Genomic DNA, 17,987 nt, shown 5'->3' with positions numbered 1-17,987 from the left:
TTTCATTTGTTCTTAATAAGGGTGGAGGTTGTTGTTCTTGTTGTCATCATCTTCCTGGAGATGCTCTATTTTCTCAGGCCCCTCTTAGTCCTAGAGCCTTTGGTACTAAAATAAAAACCATTTATTACAAATGTTTTATTTATAAATATATTTACATCAGTAAATATAATGAGTATGAACCGTGCAGTATAAAATGTGAATACTCAAAATTAGACCTTAAGTATCAGAACATAATGTTCTTGGTCATATGCCAATATTTTGGTGATATACTCTTAAAAAATAAAGGTTCTTCTATGTATTATTTATTTTTTTGCATTACTTTAGCCAAGAAAACCTCTTCTTACCAAGCACCTTTTTGGCTATATAGGAGTTTTGAGAAATATGTTTTTTGATGTTCCATTTCAGGTGCTTCAATACAGCTAATTGGTTTCTTCTTTAAAGCACATTCTGGGTGTACTTTCTTTTACCATGCATTTTTTTGTTTAGGTTTTTGAGGATAAGTGTATGTCATGCAATCTGTCAGTGTTGGCATCTATCTAATTTTGCTAGCTTCTACCAACTGACTGATGTATTTGTGCCAAAGTACTGTAGAGTGTGATTGGATGCACAGCCTTTGACGTCAATAACAAATGGAAAGTGTTTTCTCCTCCCATTTAAATGTTGACAATCCTATTTATTATGTTATTCTACGTGCACAGTTATGTTTATTTGGATTTGGTATTTGCATCTAGCATAGTTTTTTCCCTACTATCCTCAAACCAGTCAGAACAGACCTGAAGCCCATTTTTGGTGGTTAAGGACCACTGTTCTAAAGAACTAAAGAATAAAAAGTTATTTGTGGAACTTAAAGAGGTTCTCCGATGGCACCAAGCAATCAAAAATGAACTAGCTGGCCTAACGCTAACCTGACTTTTTAACCTAAGCCTAACCTGACAAAAATAAACAATTATGAAGTTTTAACCCTAAACCTAACCATAAAGTGTAACCCCGTATTCAAACCATAAACCTTACAATGATTTAATTAGAAAATAACTTTTGTGTACCACGGAAAAAAGAAAACATCAGGATTTGGAATGAGACCACAGAAGCAAGTGACAGGTTACTGACATGTACATCATTCATGTGTATTGCATAAGTAAATATGGAATGAGTAACCAAATTTGTTCACATTTTTCCTTTCTTAAAATAAAGTGTTGGATAGCAGGCAAGCTAAAATTTGATGCCTGTATTGGATTGATTTTGAGTCGTATCTTATCGTAAGAGCCAAATCGTACAACATCTTAAGATTTCACGAGACTATGTTCACAAAACTCAACCTTTAGTTTCTCACTGCATCCTTATTTTTAAGAGAGTAGGATGATATAACCAATACACTAGGTGCTAACAAAATCCTTGTTTCTTATTTTATCCGCAACAGATTAACCCTGCTTTGTAACAGGTGGATTTGTCCACATCTGTCATCTGTATCTTTAGGCAGTAGCTGGGTCATACTAGAAAAATCTGTCATCATTCCACCCTCTGCCCTCCAAAACCCCTCTACATTCTTTGGGTGCTTTCAGCGTGATCTCCCAGAAGCCCCTGGTCAGTCTGACCCACTAAACACCACTGTGAAATGACCTTCCTCTCGAACCCTTTAACAGCTGTCTGTCTCCATTCTCATGCCACTCCCAGAATGCCCTTCTTTGTGCCAGTCAGACAGTAACTGAGCCATTAAGTCCTCTGACATTTTAGACACTTAAACCTTTGATTGCTCTTTAGAGAACTTTTCAGTGTGTTTCCTTGAACGAAAGGCTTAGATAAACTGCAAGAAATCTCTTGTCTCATAATGTGTGCTCCTGAAAAGGCAAGCATAGCTAGAACAAGATAAACAAAGGTTCTTTGTCATACACTTTGTATTTGTGCCCACTCTTGTGCCAAACCTGATTAAACATCACAATGGCATTATAGCTTAGCTAATGTTATTAAGCACTAGTCAGATTACTCAAAACAACTGTGCAATTCAAGACAGATTTGGCATGAGTCAGGGAGGAGTCAAGTTTTCAGCTTGAAACATGTCATAATCCTAATTGTGTCATAATTGTGTTGGAGTAACTAGTTACTATAGCTACTAACTTAACTCTATGTATAAGTACTTTAACAGTAGCTCAGCTGTTTTCAAAATAGTGGCATTTAACGGGCTACTTTTTCCAGCAAATGGTTTAAGTTATATGGTGTTTTCTAGCTTATTAAAATAGCTAATTAATACAATGGATAACTTCTAAACAGCTAGCTTTATAGTTTTCTATCTTATTAAAATAGCTACTAAAATAGCTAACTGATAAATAGCTAGCTTTCTAGTTCTCTAGCTGATTAAAATAGCTAACTGGTAAATAGCTAGCTTTCTAGTTCTTTAACTGATTAAAATAGCTAACTGATAAATAGCTAGCTTTCTAGATTATCCTATCAAAATAGCTAACTGATAAATAGCTAGCTTTCTAGTTCTCTAGCTGGTTAAAATAGCTAACTGGTAAATAGCTAGCTTTATAGATTATCTTATCAAAATAGCTAACTACTGAAATAGCTAGCTTTCTAGTTCTCTAGCTGGTTAAAATAGCTAACTGGTAAATAGCTAGCTTTATAGATTATCTTATCAAAATAGCTAACTACTGAAATAGCTAACTGATAAAGCCAGCGTTCTAGTTTTCTATCTTATTAAAATATATACTAAAATAGCTAACTACTAAAATAGCTAGCTTTCTAGTTTCCTATATTATTAAAATAGAAAACTGATAAAATAGCTAGCTTTCTAGTTTTGTATCTTATTAAAATATCTACTAAAATAGCTAACTGATGAATGGCTAGCTTTCTAGTTTTCTATCATATTAAAATAGCAAACTGATACCTAGCTTTCTAGTTTATCTTATCAAAATAGCTAACTACTAAAATAGCTAACTGCTAAATAGCTAGCTTTCTATCTTATTAAAATAGCTAACTGCTAAATAGCTAGCTTTCTAGATCTCTAGCAGATTAAAATAGCTACCTGATAAATAGCTAGCTTTCTAGCTTTCTAGCTTTTCAAAATAGCTAATTGATAAATAGCTAGCTTTCTAGTTTTCTGTCATATTAAAATAGCAACTGATAAAGAGCTAGCTTTCTAGTTTTCTATAATATTAAAATAGCTAACTGATATATACCTAGCTGTCTAGTTTATCTTATCAAAATAGCAAACTACTAAAATAGCTAACTGCTAAATAGCTAGCTTTCTATCTTATTAAAATAGCTAACTGCTAAATAGCTAGCTTTCTAGATCTCTAGCAGATTAAAATAGCTAACTGATAAATAGCCAGCTTTCTAGTTTAACTTATCAAAATAGTTAACTACTAAAATAGCTACCTGATAAATAGCTATTGTTCTATGTTTCTATCTCATTAAAATAGCTAACTACTAAAATAGCTAACTGCTAAATAGAGAGCTTTCTAGTTAACTATTTTATTAAAATAGCTACCTAATAAATAGCTAGCTTTCTATCTTTTCAAAATAGCTAACTGATAAATAGCTAGCTTTCTAAATCTCTAGCTGATTAAAATAGCTAACTGATAAATAGCTATCGTTCTATGTTTCTATCTTAATAACTTGCTAACTACTAAAGTAGCTAAGTGATAAATAGATAACTTTCTAGTTAACTATTTTATTAAAATATCTACCTGATAAATAGCTAGCTTTCTAGCATTCTATCTTTTCGAAATAGCTAACTACTAAAATATCTAACTGATAAATAGCTTGTAGTTTCAAAGTAGCAAACAAACACTTTTAAATTAGTTTCCCTAACACTGTATCCAGCACACAGGTGCATGGGGTTTTACAAGTGGATTTTACTAGTGGAAGTCCACTGAGCGATGGAATAGACTGCTGATTTAGACGTGAACTATTTGAAATAGCACGTTTGTTGTTTGTTAATTTATAGTGAGCGTAGTGTATTAAAGTACACAAGGCTGTTTTGCAGCTGTCCACACATGCTGTTGTCCATTACAAAAAAGTATATGGTACCATAAAAATATCTCATGGAAAATCCATGCTTATGCCATGTTTTTGGACATTGGTGTTCAGCTGGTCTAGCTGATCTCCCAAAACCTGTTAAAGCCATCAAAACAGACCAGTCTAACCAGCTTGGTCTGGCTGAGAGACCAGCATACAACCTTAGACAGGTTTATGCTTTTTTTCAGCAGGGGCAACACGCAGCTTGGTGGTTGTGTATTTCCTTCAGATGTAGCTTTAGGTACGTACGTACTCGATCCCAGGGGGCCCAGTCAAAGGCCTTGCCACAACAAAGCACCAACTGTTACTCTACAAAGAAAGTTTTGGAAATATGATGCTGTGCTAGATTAGCCTAGCAGCATTACACGTCTTAGCTGGGTCTTTATTACACATCTGACCTGTCTCTATTTGAAGCCAGTGAGATCAAGTATGTTATTTTAGGGCTACCGCTCATCACTATTTGTATCTCTGGTGAAGGCAGCATGATAGATTGTGAAATGTTCACGGGTTGCTTGAAATTGGATATTTTACACCTGTAGGGGTTGCATAGCTTTGGCTACTATCGGTGAATGTGGCCCAAATGTAAAATTATTTTTTATGTTAATCTAATTCCGCATTCTTCGTAATTGCACACTTGATTTACTCTCGAGCATGAATCATAAAATAAACAAGATAGGATCATTTTCTGAAGCAAATGTGAGTGATACAGTAACAAGAACCTTGGAACACCCAAAGTGAAAAGAGGCCACCCCTATGTCTCCATGATTTTCTGTTCCGGAACTAATGGTTTTTTTCACCTGTATTTTCGCCCGCTGGGCGAACATCGTACGTTCAATAGCTTATAAAATTCAAAGCACACCTCATCTAGAATGTGCGACAAATGCGACACAAGCTACGTGCCACAGTTTTAATGGAAGAAGATGAATTGGTTTAGGGATTTTGGAAAGTCCCTAAACGAAGGTCAGCGCAATAATAATAAAGCAAGCATCACTGATTATTGACTTCTATTGACCTAATTATGAATTTACACTATTTAAATCTGTTAAAGTAGTCCATATGACTTTTTATGTCTTCTGAAGCCAAGCCATACATAAGCTTTGTGGTGGAACAGACCAAAATTCCTGAAGAGTCTTTATTTGAAAATGTAACCGAATTTAAAGCCATGTCCACACTAAACCATATTACTTTATCTTTTTTCTAACGCCAGTGAGTATTTTCGAAAGTCTCTGTTTTTGGGGGAGGAAAACGCTGTTTCAGTGTGGATGAGAGGTGTAAACGAAACAAAATCAATGCATTTTCAACCAAAAAATGAATTAGTGTGGATGTGGCAAGAGCTGTGATTCTTCAAAGATTTCTTGTTTTGTTTTGCACAGAGAAGATAATAGAATACAGATTTGAAATGATTTGGGGGTGAGTAAATAATGAAAATTTAATTTTTGGGTGACCTATTCCTTTTATAGGTCATTTAATAAACAAAACGAGAGCAGAAAATTGAAATATGGCATTTAACCAAGCCTTAGATCTGGATTGATAGATCAGCACCACAAGTTACTCACGTCTTTTGGTGATCAGTGACTCGATTTCTAAGTACAGTAATCTGTGTGAGAGAAAAATCACAATTATGATTCATTGATGATTCATTGTCGAACACCTTTCTTCCTTCTGTTGTGAGTCAAATTCCATTTCTGGGAAATGGCCCAATGACGAGATCACAAGTTGAGATCTAGCATGGGTGTGACTGCATGTATCCATAACTGATAATTGTATGACATGTCAATAAACATGACTGCATTTAAAGACCTCTTTTAACATTACGACTTTCTGCTGTCACATCCTGTACTGATGATACTATTTATTTATTTTTTCAATTTAGGCCAGTACAATGTGTGAACGAAACCTTACCTCATATTTCTGGCATGCATATTTGTATTGCAGTTCGAATTTCTCTGCTTCTAGTTGCCGGATCCACTTCCAGAGTTCGTTTGCGGCCTCTCTGCATGAAACCACGTATGTGAAACATGATTAACCAGTCCATGAATGTGTGCCAACAGCCTATAGCTTCATGTTTCTGTACATGTTAAAGCTACTTTAAAGCCGTAAATATCACTTTGGCAGAGGTATGTCACATTGCAGTGAAGTTGTGTTTTGATATCTTTGTTACCTGAGCTTGTCCTCACTGAGGTTTACAATGTTTAGCTCCTTACGGCGTTCGCTAAGAATCGCTCTTTTCTTCTCTCTCTCTGTTTGCTTCTTTGGCCCACCCCTTTTGTCTGTCTGTCAATCACAAAACAGAGAGTAAGCATTCGTGGCAGCTATGCAGCATGACTTTTGACCTTTGAGCAGCTCCTGGTCATTACCCTCTGCATATATCCCATATACTGAAAGCTAGCAAGAACTTTTTTCTTCTTCGCATCATCATCAGCCTTCCTCTTTGCCTCCTCTTCCTCTTTTCGTGCCTTTTCTTCCTGGAAAGAAACAAATATATTATGAGAAAATAGGAAGCATTCCACTACTTTCTAGAGCTACTGCTCAATGTTCTTGAAGGAACTTACTGCTAGTTTGTTTTGACGTTCTTTGTCTCGCTCAGTGCGAATCCTCTGCTGCTCGGCTCGTTCTGCCCTGCGGTTCTCCTGATATGAAAAAAGAACCCCAAGACAAGTAAACTCATTCCAGTTGACAATATTGAACACTGATGAAATGGTTTATTTCGACAGAAATGTTCGCTAGTCTTATCTTAACCCATAAACTAGCCACAATGTTTTGGAAAGATCAGCATTGGCTCGCAAAAAGTTCCACGCTGGTTTATGTTGATTAATTCTGATGAAGCTGATGACCAGTTATGTCTTGCTTGTAGAGCTTGTTAAGAATTCTGTTGGGGATGCCAACACACCATCATCCAAAATACAACATTTACATTTCGAAAATATGTTGACTGGACTTATCTTAACCCATAAACCAGGTACAATGGTAGAGAATGAAACACATTTTTCTGTAATATATATATATATATATATATGAAAATCATTTGATGCAATTATGTAGTAATGTTTTACGAGATAAAAAAAAAAGTCTTACAATTCGTTGGGTGAGGCTGATTAGTTCTTCTTCTTCTTTCTTTCTGTTCTCGAAGTGTGCTTCAATGAGCGTCTGCAGCTCCGTCAGGTCCTTTTCCATACGTTTGCGATGAATATCCTGAGGATACAGTTTTAATGTAAAAGTCATTATGTAAAAGTAGTAATGTATAGTAAAACCTATTCACAGCACATGTTTTATGGCACTGTAGTGCTACAAGAGCCTCTAAGTTGAGGTCATATAACATTGTTTAGTTTTCAGTTCAGTGTGATTTACAGCCATGACAGGTAACATATACAGTGTTTGTATTGCGAAAGCTTTTGCAGTCTAGTTACAGACAAGGTAAATAGTGCGAAGTAAAATAGCAGTAGTGCAAATACAATAACAATACCATGTAAATAATTTAGGAAGTACATACAACTAAAAAAAAAAAAAATACATTAAAATAAAATAAAATAAAATAACATTTATTTTTAAAATAGAAAATCCGAAATAAAAGAAATCTTACATAAAATAGTAAAATAAAATAGAAAGTAAGGTAAAATTTGAAATAAAATAAAACAGTAAATAAAATAAAAAATTATACAATTTAATTAAATTAAAATAGAAAATCTGAAATAAAATAATAAACCCAACATAAAATAATACATTTAAAATAAAAAATAAAATAAAGTGAAATATGAAATAACATTAAATAAAATATTTAAAATAAAATAGATGTGTACTCACATCAAAATCAACTTTCTCTCCATCAGGAATTTTGGGAGGCACCAAAGCTTGCACGAAAGGTCTTATAATCATCATCATCATCAACAACAACAACAACAACAACAAAAAACAAAAAACATTTTTTGTCATGCAAATGTTTTTATATTTGGGTACATATGGCTTTTTAATGGTCAAAATTGCACTCACTTTGGCTTTGGTTTTGCTTCTTCTGCACCATTCAGGCATTGAGAAGGAAAAGGGTTTGGACAAAAAAACAAAAAAACAACCCAAATTAAAAAAGCACAATATTTAAAATTACATACTACCAAATAAGTAATGCTGATGAAGTCAGTCAAATAGGTCATCAGAGGACAGTTTCTAAGATAAAACCTGTTTTTATAGAGTCTAATAAATTACAGGTTTACCTTCCTCCCCGGGCTCCTCGACAGCATCTAAATAAGAAAGCAGCCATGTCAACTGTGACAGCAGTGCTGACACATGGAAATACACAGCACTTGTCCAAAAGCCCAAAGTGTTACAACAAGACCCCTAAAGGAACATCTCTAATCAGAACCAAGAATCTTAGCAAAAAGCAGTTTTGTGCAAATGACTGTATCTTTTTCTAGTAAATCCGGTCAGTCATCTTTGTATTTAAAGTATTCCAAGTTAAAAAAGTATTTTACTAAAGTGCTTAAATATCAAAACTACTTAAAGATGATGGATTGTTGATATTTTTCTCAGTTAAAAATGTTCTGTGTACAAATGATTAAGTGTAATTACTGTGTGTTGTTTATTGTAAAGGATACATTTGTAGATCTCATATGGGATTCAAATTAGTTTCTTTTGCATCATTACACATTATCTGTGTTACTTTCATTTCTCAGTTATACGTAATTATTATTGTCATTAAGTTCTTAGGTAGTTATGAATAATTATAATAATAATTGCATATATTTCACTTTTATTTATATTAACATGCATTATGCATTTTGTAAAAGCATGTACAAGGTTTTGGAAGCATGGCGAATATCGCAAAAATAAGTCAGGTATTTCACCCCAAAATAAAAAAGAACGAAAAAACAAACATAAGAAATTGTATTTTCCATGAAGAAAATGAAGCCTATTTTTTGGACCAGATTTTTTGCATGATGACATTATTTTCATGAAAATTAAGCCAATTTTCCACCTTAATTCTTAAGTTTTACTTTAAAGTTTCTTTGTAATTCTCATTATTGTCTCTAACGATTTAATTACATTCTCATCTCAAAAGCTGTAATACAATAATTAAAATCATCCTGTCTGTACAAAATCGTTTTCTTATTTGTTTGTTTTTCATTAAAATCTGTATAAATTAAAGGCAGTATAACAAGTACTATCATGATATATACAGTAAATACTAGGGCTGTCTATTTATCGTGTTAATTCAGTGCAATTAATCATATAAAAAAGAATGCGTTAAAAAAAGCTACTCAATTAATCATGTCCCCAAACCATAATAAGGAATATTCCTGAGCAATTTAAGCTTAAAATACCACCTATTTTCTTCAGGGGGCAGTAAGAGAAACTTCAGCTGTATAGGCAATGCGCAGCTTATACAGAAAACAAACCAAACTGACTTCAGCAGACAACACAACACGAGAATGCGTTCTTGCATTCAAAACACAGCTTGAAGGGGCGCAAATCCAATCAGCAAATATTTATATATGTGATTAATAGCAATTAATTCGATTAATTAATCGGCACACCATGTAATTAATTCAATTAACATTTTTAATTGATTTGCAGCCCTAAAAAAATTCTTTCAATATCAATATTATATCATTAGCCTATTTTTTCACGTTACAATAATGAGAATTAGATATATTTCCAATTCAGTAATGAGAATTAGGGGGGAAATGTGCTTATGCCACAGTGGTCCTAAAAATAGGCTTCATTTTCTTTATGCAAATATTATTTCTAATTTGATTTTCCTTATGATTTTAGGGTGAAATATGACCTTGACAGGTTTCGTGAGATTGACCCAAAGTTTGGTCCAGTACAGGGAAATCTAATGTTTCATTAGGTGTGGCATTAGCAATATAGCATTAGCAAAAGCAGGACTACCTTCATCCTCCTCCTCTAAAACTTCCTCTGGGCAAAGCAGATGCAGAAAGCACGGTGAGAAAATAATCATGCATGTGGCCCGCAACTAAGCAATGTATGCATCTTAAATGCACACACACTTCCACCACAAAGCCCATTAACATTTAAAAACCAAACCAGCTTTTTTGTGTACAATGTGTGCTTGTGCTATCTGTCTTTCCAAAAAACACCACTTGGTTTAAGATTCTGTAATTTAATGCAATGACTTTTATACATTTATTAGTTTGGCTTAAGTGTCCAGATACTTTTTCGGCCAACTGTATATGACCACTTGCATGGCAGCGTAAAGAAATCATGCCCAGTTCACATTGGCACAATCGATGATTACACTTGTGGATGAAGTTGCATTACATAATGTCGTTTTGGAAAACTGCTGGTCCTGATACTTCACCTTTCTACTAATCCAGCAATACATAAACACACCCTTTTCCAGGTACTTTAATAAAACATCAGCTTCTCTTGCCAAAAGAACATAATATAGCCACACACACCCTAATTCCTCTTTTTCTGATATTTTCTAATGAACAGAGAGCAGGTTGGGACATTAAGGCACATACAAATATGTGCAACATAAACAAACTAAACAGCTACATTTGTCTCCCTGAATAACCCTTGTTTGGTTATGCATGTCTTAGTGGGCTAAAGATGAACAGTTTGTGCTCAAAATACATCGCTTTGTTAAAGGCATCCTGAGTCTGAGACCACTTTGCATCTTTCTTTTTATAATGTAATACAAAATGTTTCCAAACAAATAATATTTTCAGCATTTTGACTGAAAACGTCTGTACAAAAGAGTATCTTAAATACTTCGTCTTCATTGAACTTAATTTGCTTTCTGTTTATTTCCAGGTTAAAAAGGAAAAAAGAAATCCAGATTTTCAACGTAGTTTTAGACTTTTGGATTCCATGTATTTCAGTACTCTCTCCACCCCTGGTCAATAAGGTAACATTTTTTCAGGGTAAAAGCCCAAGAGCTAATGCACAAAACTGGATCTTCTACAGGGTGGAAACCTGATTCTCATTTAGGCTGGCCAAAATAGGGATAGAGATAGAGTGTCATTGTACTGCAAACAACAGTGCCTCTCAACAGTGTATACAACACATTAACTCTCTTCTCTAATTCACTGCATGTTCACAACCAACTGGAATTTTTTCACTACAGTTACTCCATCGTGGATTAAAGGAATGTTCTGGGTTCCATACAAGTTAAGGTCATTTGACAGCATTTGTGGCATAGTAATCATTTTGACTCGTCACTCCCTTTATTTAAAAACAAGCAAACATTGTGGGACACTTTAATGGAAGTGAATGGGGCCGGTAAATAGACATTAAAATACACACCGTTTTAAAAGTATAGCCACAAGATGTAAACAATATACATGCTGACATGAGTTTAGTGAGATAAAATCGCTTACCAACTTCTTCTGTGTAAAGTTATATCCAATATACAACCATGTAATCCCAGTATTAAATATAACTTTACACGGGAAAGGTTAGTAAATGATTTTATCTCACTGAAATAATCTTAACATATATAATGCTTACATCCTACAGCTATACTTTTAAATACTTTTGTGTATTGTAACATTTATTGGCTCCATTCACTTCCATTTTAAGTGCCTCACTGTAACCACCTTTTTTAATAAACAAGGGGCGAGTCAAAATTATGTTTTTTGGTAATCAAAAAATCATAGAATCATATAGATGAATCGTAGACACTAGATGGCATAAAAAACATTTTTCGTTATTATGAGCATAAATTCTATGCACTCTTTTTAATCACTTTTAGTCAGTATGAATAATCAGAAGAATGTAAATGGTATTTTTTGATCCTCCTTTATTTAAACTGTTTGTCACGCAAGGATAATTTACATTTAATAACTCATTAATTACCTAAACGTGATTTGTCCCACAAAAGTGCAAATTAAGTTTATAGCCATGAACATAATTTTCCAGGATTCCAGGAAATATGATTATTACAGTATGTATTCTGTTTATCCCTTTAAGCACCTGCAGGCACGCGAGAAAAAACAAATAGTCAAAATATTAACAACTGCAGTCTTGACCAACACAAAATAGGTGTCGTTTGAAAGCTTAGAAGCTCTACTTTCCAATGCATGCAGGTATTATGATCAAAACTGAACAAGTGCTTTGAAATCTGCAGACAAATCAGAAATGTTCCATTTTGATAATTTATGAAAAAATTTGCACTGTACATATTATTGCAATCAGTAAAAACATCAGACTGATCGAATAGCCATGTGTCATATGTTGTTGGAAAGCTCTCAAAGAGTAGAATACAACCAGGCTATTTGTTTTACTCACAGACAAAATTATAGCAAGTAATCGCTAACTATATGTCTTTGACATTTATTTTAGTATTGCTTATATGCCATGTTTTTGCTTATAACATCACAATAAATAAACGGAACATACAATATCACATACCATTTTTTAGAGGAGGAGATTATCTTTAAAACGAGCCCACACAAGCTAATCAGATGCATAGATCATTAGATAATCCACACGAAGCACAGTGTTACATATTGCCACCAGGTGATGGCGCCAAGTAAATGACACAGACTCAATGATGACTCAAATGGCACAGAATGAAATTCATTTTTGATTGCTTTGTCGTATCAACACAACATTTTTCTCTTTTTGGAGCCACCTTATTTACACCTAGAGATATATTATGTAAAAAAAAAAAAAATAAGAAAATTTTTGGCTCAATTTTGAGTGATTTTTCGAGTTATAAGCCTTTAATTTTGGGTATGCCACTGAAACAGAAAATCTTTAAAAACACCTTCAGAGCTTAAAGGGTTAAAACCTTATTATAATTGAGAGATAAAAATGAATATTTGTACTCTTATTCCCTTTTCACACTGTAGGAGCATTTACAATGAAGTACTGAAAATAAAAAGGAGACTACAATGGTTTAAAAATAAATGGTGACCAGTTATAGCATATAAAAATACACTTTCGCTTATATATTTGTACTGTTTTAAACCTAAAATCTTGTTTAGGAGTATTTGGTTTAAATAATGTTTGATGTTTTCATGTGTAAAGTTAAAGCATAATTATTATTTGTCTGTTTAACAAGGTGAACTCAGGGAAACAGATAAAAACTTACCTTCCTGCTCCCTAAAAAAAACAAAAAAAAAAAAAAACATCAAAGAGTTTACATTTTATTGATGGGAGCAAATAACTTTTGCAACAGCTATAAAAAAAAATAATGGGAGTGATTGATCTTGTTTCTACACTTAGAATCTCATGTTTTTATGAGAGATCAAAATCCTCTTTAATGGCACACTATAATCACAGACACTTACTCATATTCAACTTCCTCTTTCTCTGACATGTTTAGAAGACCTGTTACATGAAAAGATCAGAATTTTACAGTTTTACAGAAATCAAAATAGTCTGACAAATAAACAAAGTAAAAATATATTCAATACATATACATTTCAGGGAGTCCTTGGCATGTATCACACTTTTTACTCCGGGAAAAAATATTTATCAGGGTAAGTTTATTGTTGAATACCAGATGCAATTTAACATTTCTACAGTTTCTGCCAAGGAAAAGAAAAAAGAAAAAAAGATACAGTTCATCAAACACATCAATAGTCGCTATGTATAAATATATTTTATACATATGGGATAAGTTGTCATAATGGAACCTGTCATTAAACATCCTGTTGTAAGCTTTTTTTCACATAAACAGTCATTTAAAACTTCAGGTAGGTGTTTGGAACCAACATACAAAACCACTGCTAGAGAAAACATGAATTTGGACTTACTGAGATACAGCCCTTGTGTTCATCTTACCTGTCTTTAGGGAAGTCAGGTTGAGGTACACTCAAGCGTTTGTTACCAACGGCTGTGTGCCCCTAAGCCAAACCCCAATCAAATATAAATTGCACTATGATCACATGACTAAATATGTAAAGTTCTGTTCTCATAGAGGTGGGCTGACCACACATGCCTTAATACATACATATCCAACACTTAACATACAGTATATACATACACACAAAAGAAGAACAATAGAGGACATTCATTTTCTGTGGTTATCTATTAATAGATCCCTATCCAACTGCCCAACTGTGTAATCATAAGCTAACTTTGGCAGTTTTGCAGTGATAGGTCTCACAGAGGTTTTTATTAAAAATAAAACATAAACTTACAAATGTATATAGACCACAGTAGGTGGTTTGGTTGCCTATTTGTAAATGAAAAGTATTGTAGTGGTTCCATGGTACAGCGAAGGTAACAGACGGTACTATCATGGTATTTCCATCATGTTAGTGTCTACTAAACATGGTATTAACATAGCATCAGTCAGATTCCCTCCCCCAGGAGGAGCCGGTTAGCAAAAAAAGTGGCTGTTATTTTTAAATGGATGTCAATTGAGGAGATGATTCAGTTCGCTAAATAAACTGCTTATGTGAGAAGACAGCTCATCACATAATGAACTGAATATCGGCAAACGGTGACTTGCTTTCTCGCTTGGGACAATTGAGGGACTCATACACAACTATTACAAAAGGTGCAAACTTTCATTGATGCTCAAGAAGGCAACACAAGAAGAACCAAGGGGGTGCAAACTTTTGAACAGGATGATTTGTGTAAATTAGAGTAAATGTTGTGTTATGTAGCTTCTGAAAGGAAGTGATTTACTATGATCAAATATGAAAATTCTCTCATTTTTACTCACCCTCATGCCATCCCAGATGTGTATGACTTCGTTTCTTCTCCTGAACACAAACTAAGATTTTAAGAAGAATATCTCAGCTCTGTAGTTCCATTCAATGCAACTGAATGGTGGCCAGAACTTTGAAGGTCCAGAAAGCACATAAAGGCAGCATAAAAGTAATCCATACGACTCCAGTGGTTTAATCTATATCTTCAAAAGTGATATGATAAGTGTGGGTGAGAAACAGATCAGTATTTAAGTCTTATTTTTTATAAATCTCCACTTTACCTTTCACATTCTTCTTCTTTTGTTTTTGACGATTCGCATTCTTTGTGCATATCGGGCCCTTCTGGGCAGAGATAGAATTTATAGTAAAAAAGGACAAATATTGATCTGTTGCTCACCCACACCTATCATATCGCTTCGTGTTACCATTTGATACCATCACTGTACTGTGGTACTGCTTCCAAAAATACATGGTATTACTGTAGGCCTACCATGGTACCATTAAAAAAACAACAACATAATATTACACATTGGGGTGGCTATGGCTCAGGTGGTAGAGCAGTTTGGCCACTAATTGCAGCGTTGGTGGTTTGATTCCTGGCCCACATGACTCCACATGACAAAGTGTTCTTGGGCAAGACACTAAACCCCAAGTTGCTCCCAATGGCAGGCTAGCACCTTGCATGGCATCTCTGCTGTCATTGGTGTGAGTGTGTGTGTGTGAATGGGTGAATGAGTCACTGTATAGCGCTTTGAAAACTGCTAAGGTTAAAAAAGCGCTATATAAGTGCAGACCATTTTATTACTATGATACCATATTCAAAAACAACATACCTTTACTATGGCACAATGTCCTGATAAACAGCTATCGCCATGCTAATATGTCCAACAAAACATAGGCCACACAAAGTTGAGACAGCAGCTTCTATTCAGTTGCAAACACATTTGACCTAAATACTGTCTAGGCAAGGTTTGCAAATGTTTAGACTTTTTCCAAATGCCCAGAAAGCCACTTTAATTTGACCTGCTGCTCATTTCCTCTGTTTTTCTTTGCAGAGTTCACTGGATGTTAACCCCCGGAGATGAGAAAGCTTAACACGATGAGTCTCCACACCTTCATTCAGAGAGGAATTAATGTGTCTTGCTGTCTTCACTCACTGCTGGGGAATCTGGGCTGTTTATCACCTCGCCAAATCTTTTATTAGTGTTGTAGGACAGCCCAAGTAGCTGTTGAGTCCTGTATAAAACAGCTGTATAAAGCCAGAGCATTCTGGTAACATTTTAACTTTTTATTTATTTGCAAAAAACTTCAGTCTAATATAGAAGTAGGCTACTCTATAAAATACTGAACGTTTATTATATTTGTTATATTGTTATTAATAATTAAATAGAAAACTAAACTGTATATTATAGGATATGATTATCAGGATACCTCCAAACCTGCAAACTCCGTACAGTTTAAAAAGGTGACAGACTGCATGCAAATGTCATTTTTTATTCTTTGTTATTCTGTTATATTTAAAAACATATTTTAAGTGTACCATTATTGTAGATTTAATTTTTTTTTTTTTACATTTATTTATTTTTGACAAAAACAACACCGAAGCATTAAACTCTGGTGACTTTAAGAGAAGCATTATTATTATTACACTATGTAACACAATTTTTGTTCCTGGGTAGTAAGTGTTATTTCTAATTGCTTATGCCTCAAAAGTGTAGAAAATGGCTATTATTCCCCACAAACTTTGCTTTTGTAACCAGGACAGTGATATTTTGAAATGTACCTATTTCCAATGAGAAAACGGGTGAATCTGTGTCTTTTCATTCACATAAAGTCAGAAAAAAACAACATATGAATCCAAAATCCTTCTTTATCTGTGGTCTGATGAAGACACCGGCTTTGACCTTTGCCTCAGACAGCTTGGGGAAGAAGTCTTGAAGGTACTTGAAGGCTGCCGACTGCTTATCTAGAGCTCTGACCAATTGATTCATATGGCCCAATTTGATGTGCAGTGGTGGCATCAGCACCTTCCGGGGGTCCACCAGTGGCTCCCACTTGACGTTGTTCCTCCCCACAGAGAACTTGGTCCGCTGTGGCCAGTCCTGCCTGTGGTAGTGCGCCTTGGTGTCCCTGCTGTCCCAAAGGCAAAGATAGCAGGGAAACTTGGTAAAACCGCCTTGGAGACCCATCAGGAATGCCACCATTTCGAAGTCTCCTATGACCTCCCAGCTGTACTCATCATACTTCAAGGCATCCAGCAAGGTCTTGACGCTGTTGTAATCCTCTTTGAGGTGCACCGAGTGAGCCAGGGGAAGAGACGGGTACTTGTTACCATTATGGACCAGCACGGCTTTGAATATTACTTTAGTATAAATATATGTTAACTTGGATTCATATGTTGTTTTTTTCTGATTTTAGAACGAAAAGACACAAATTCGCACATTTTCTCATTGGAAATAGGTACATTTCAAAATATCACTGTCCTGGTCACAAAAGCAAAGTTTGTGGGGAATAATAGCCATTTTTTATACTTTTGAGGCATAAGCAGTTAGGAAATAACACTTACTACCCAGGAACAACAACAACAACAAAAAAAATTTGTTACACAGTGTTATTATTATTATTATTATTATTTTCTTGAGTAGCATTTATGTAACTTAAGTCAAAGAATAATCTGTAATATTGTAGGTGGGCTTGGGACTAATTTGGATTTACCTCCCTGTAGAGCCGAGGAGGGCGGGGCCGGGCTGGAATGAGACACACCCGGTCCCCAATCAGCCTGATGGGGCGCGCGAGGGATAAAGGCGGCCGGGGACGACAGTTCGAGAGAGAGAGAATTACAGACAGCTGTGCTGTGTTTTTTAGTTGTGTGTTTTTAGTTGTGTGTTTTTGGTTAATAAATTATTATTTAAGTTGTCAAGCCGGTTCTCGCCTCCTCCTTTCCTCTAAACCCCCTTACACTCCCCCCATCCTGCCCGGAATCTACGCCCCTGGCTGCACTGTTTCTTTGCCGGTTCTGCGCTATATTTGATTGATATTAATGCATCTTTTTTTTATTGTATTTTTTTTTATCAACAACTGACAGTAAAGAACATAATAGATATTCAAATAAACATCATAAAGCAAGTTCGTTTTTTACAATATTTTAAAGTCATGTTCTTTATCAACGAATTCTGTTGCATATTTAAAGAGACAAATACAGTTAGAAAATCTGTTTTGCACCATACACTGCAACAGTAAGGATACCTTTCCTCTGGTCTGGATACGCGATTATTAGAGCTTGTTGCCCGTCACCCTTCAGAGATGCACCGCGTCTGTCAAACACAGAGGCATGCATGTGTCCAGGGC

General features: G+C 34.8%; 1 protein-coding gene across 1 annotated transcript; it reads right to left on the bottom strand.

Annotated features, from left to right (window-relative positions):
* LOC127446385 (troponin T, cardiac muscle isoforms-like) lies at positions 1-17,976 on the bottom strand. The gene is made up of 12 exons (XM_051707292.1): positions 17,886-17,976; positions 13,070-13,080; positions 8,220-8,343; positions 8,002-8,023; positions 7,816-7,876; positions 7,090-7,206; positions 6,567-6,644; positions 6,372-6,479; positions 6,176-6,288; positions 5,917-6,007; positions 5,571-5,611; positions 1-105 (listed from the first exon to the last, which is right to left on the bottom strand). The coding sequence occupies exons 1-12, from the start codon at positions 17,974-17,976 to the stop codon at positions 66-68; spliced, it is 897 nt and encodes a 298-aa protein (XP_051563252.1). The 3' UTR covers positions 1-65.
* Positions 17,977-17,987: the final 11 nt, after the last annotated feature.

This window comes from Myxocyprinus asiaticus, chromosome 9 (genome assembly GCF_019703515.2).
Source record: "Myxocyprinus asiaticus isolate MX2 ecotype Aquarium Trade chromosome 9, UBuf_Myxa_2, whole genome shotgun sequence".
NCBI lineage: Eukaryota > Metazoa > Chordata > Actinopteri > Cypriniformes > Catostomidae > Myxocyprinus > Myxocyprinus asiaticus.
The sequence above is the reverse complement of the archived record's forward strand: the minus strand, read 5'-3'. Positions and strand labels throughout refer to the sequence as shown.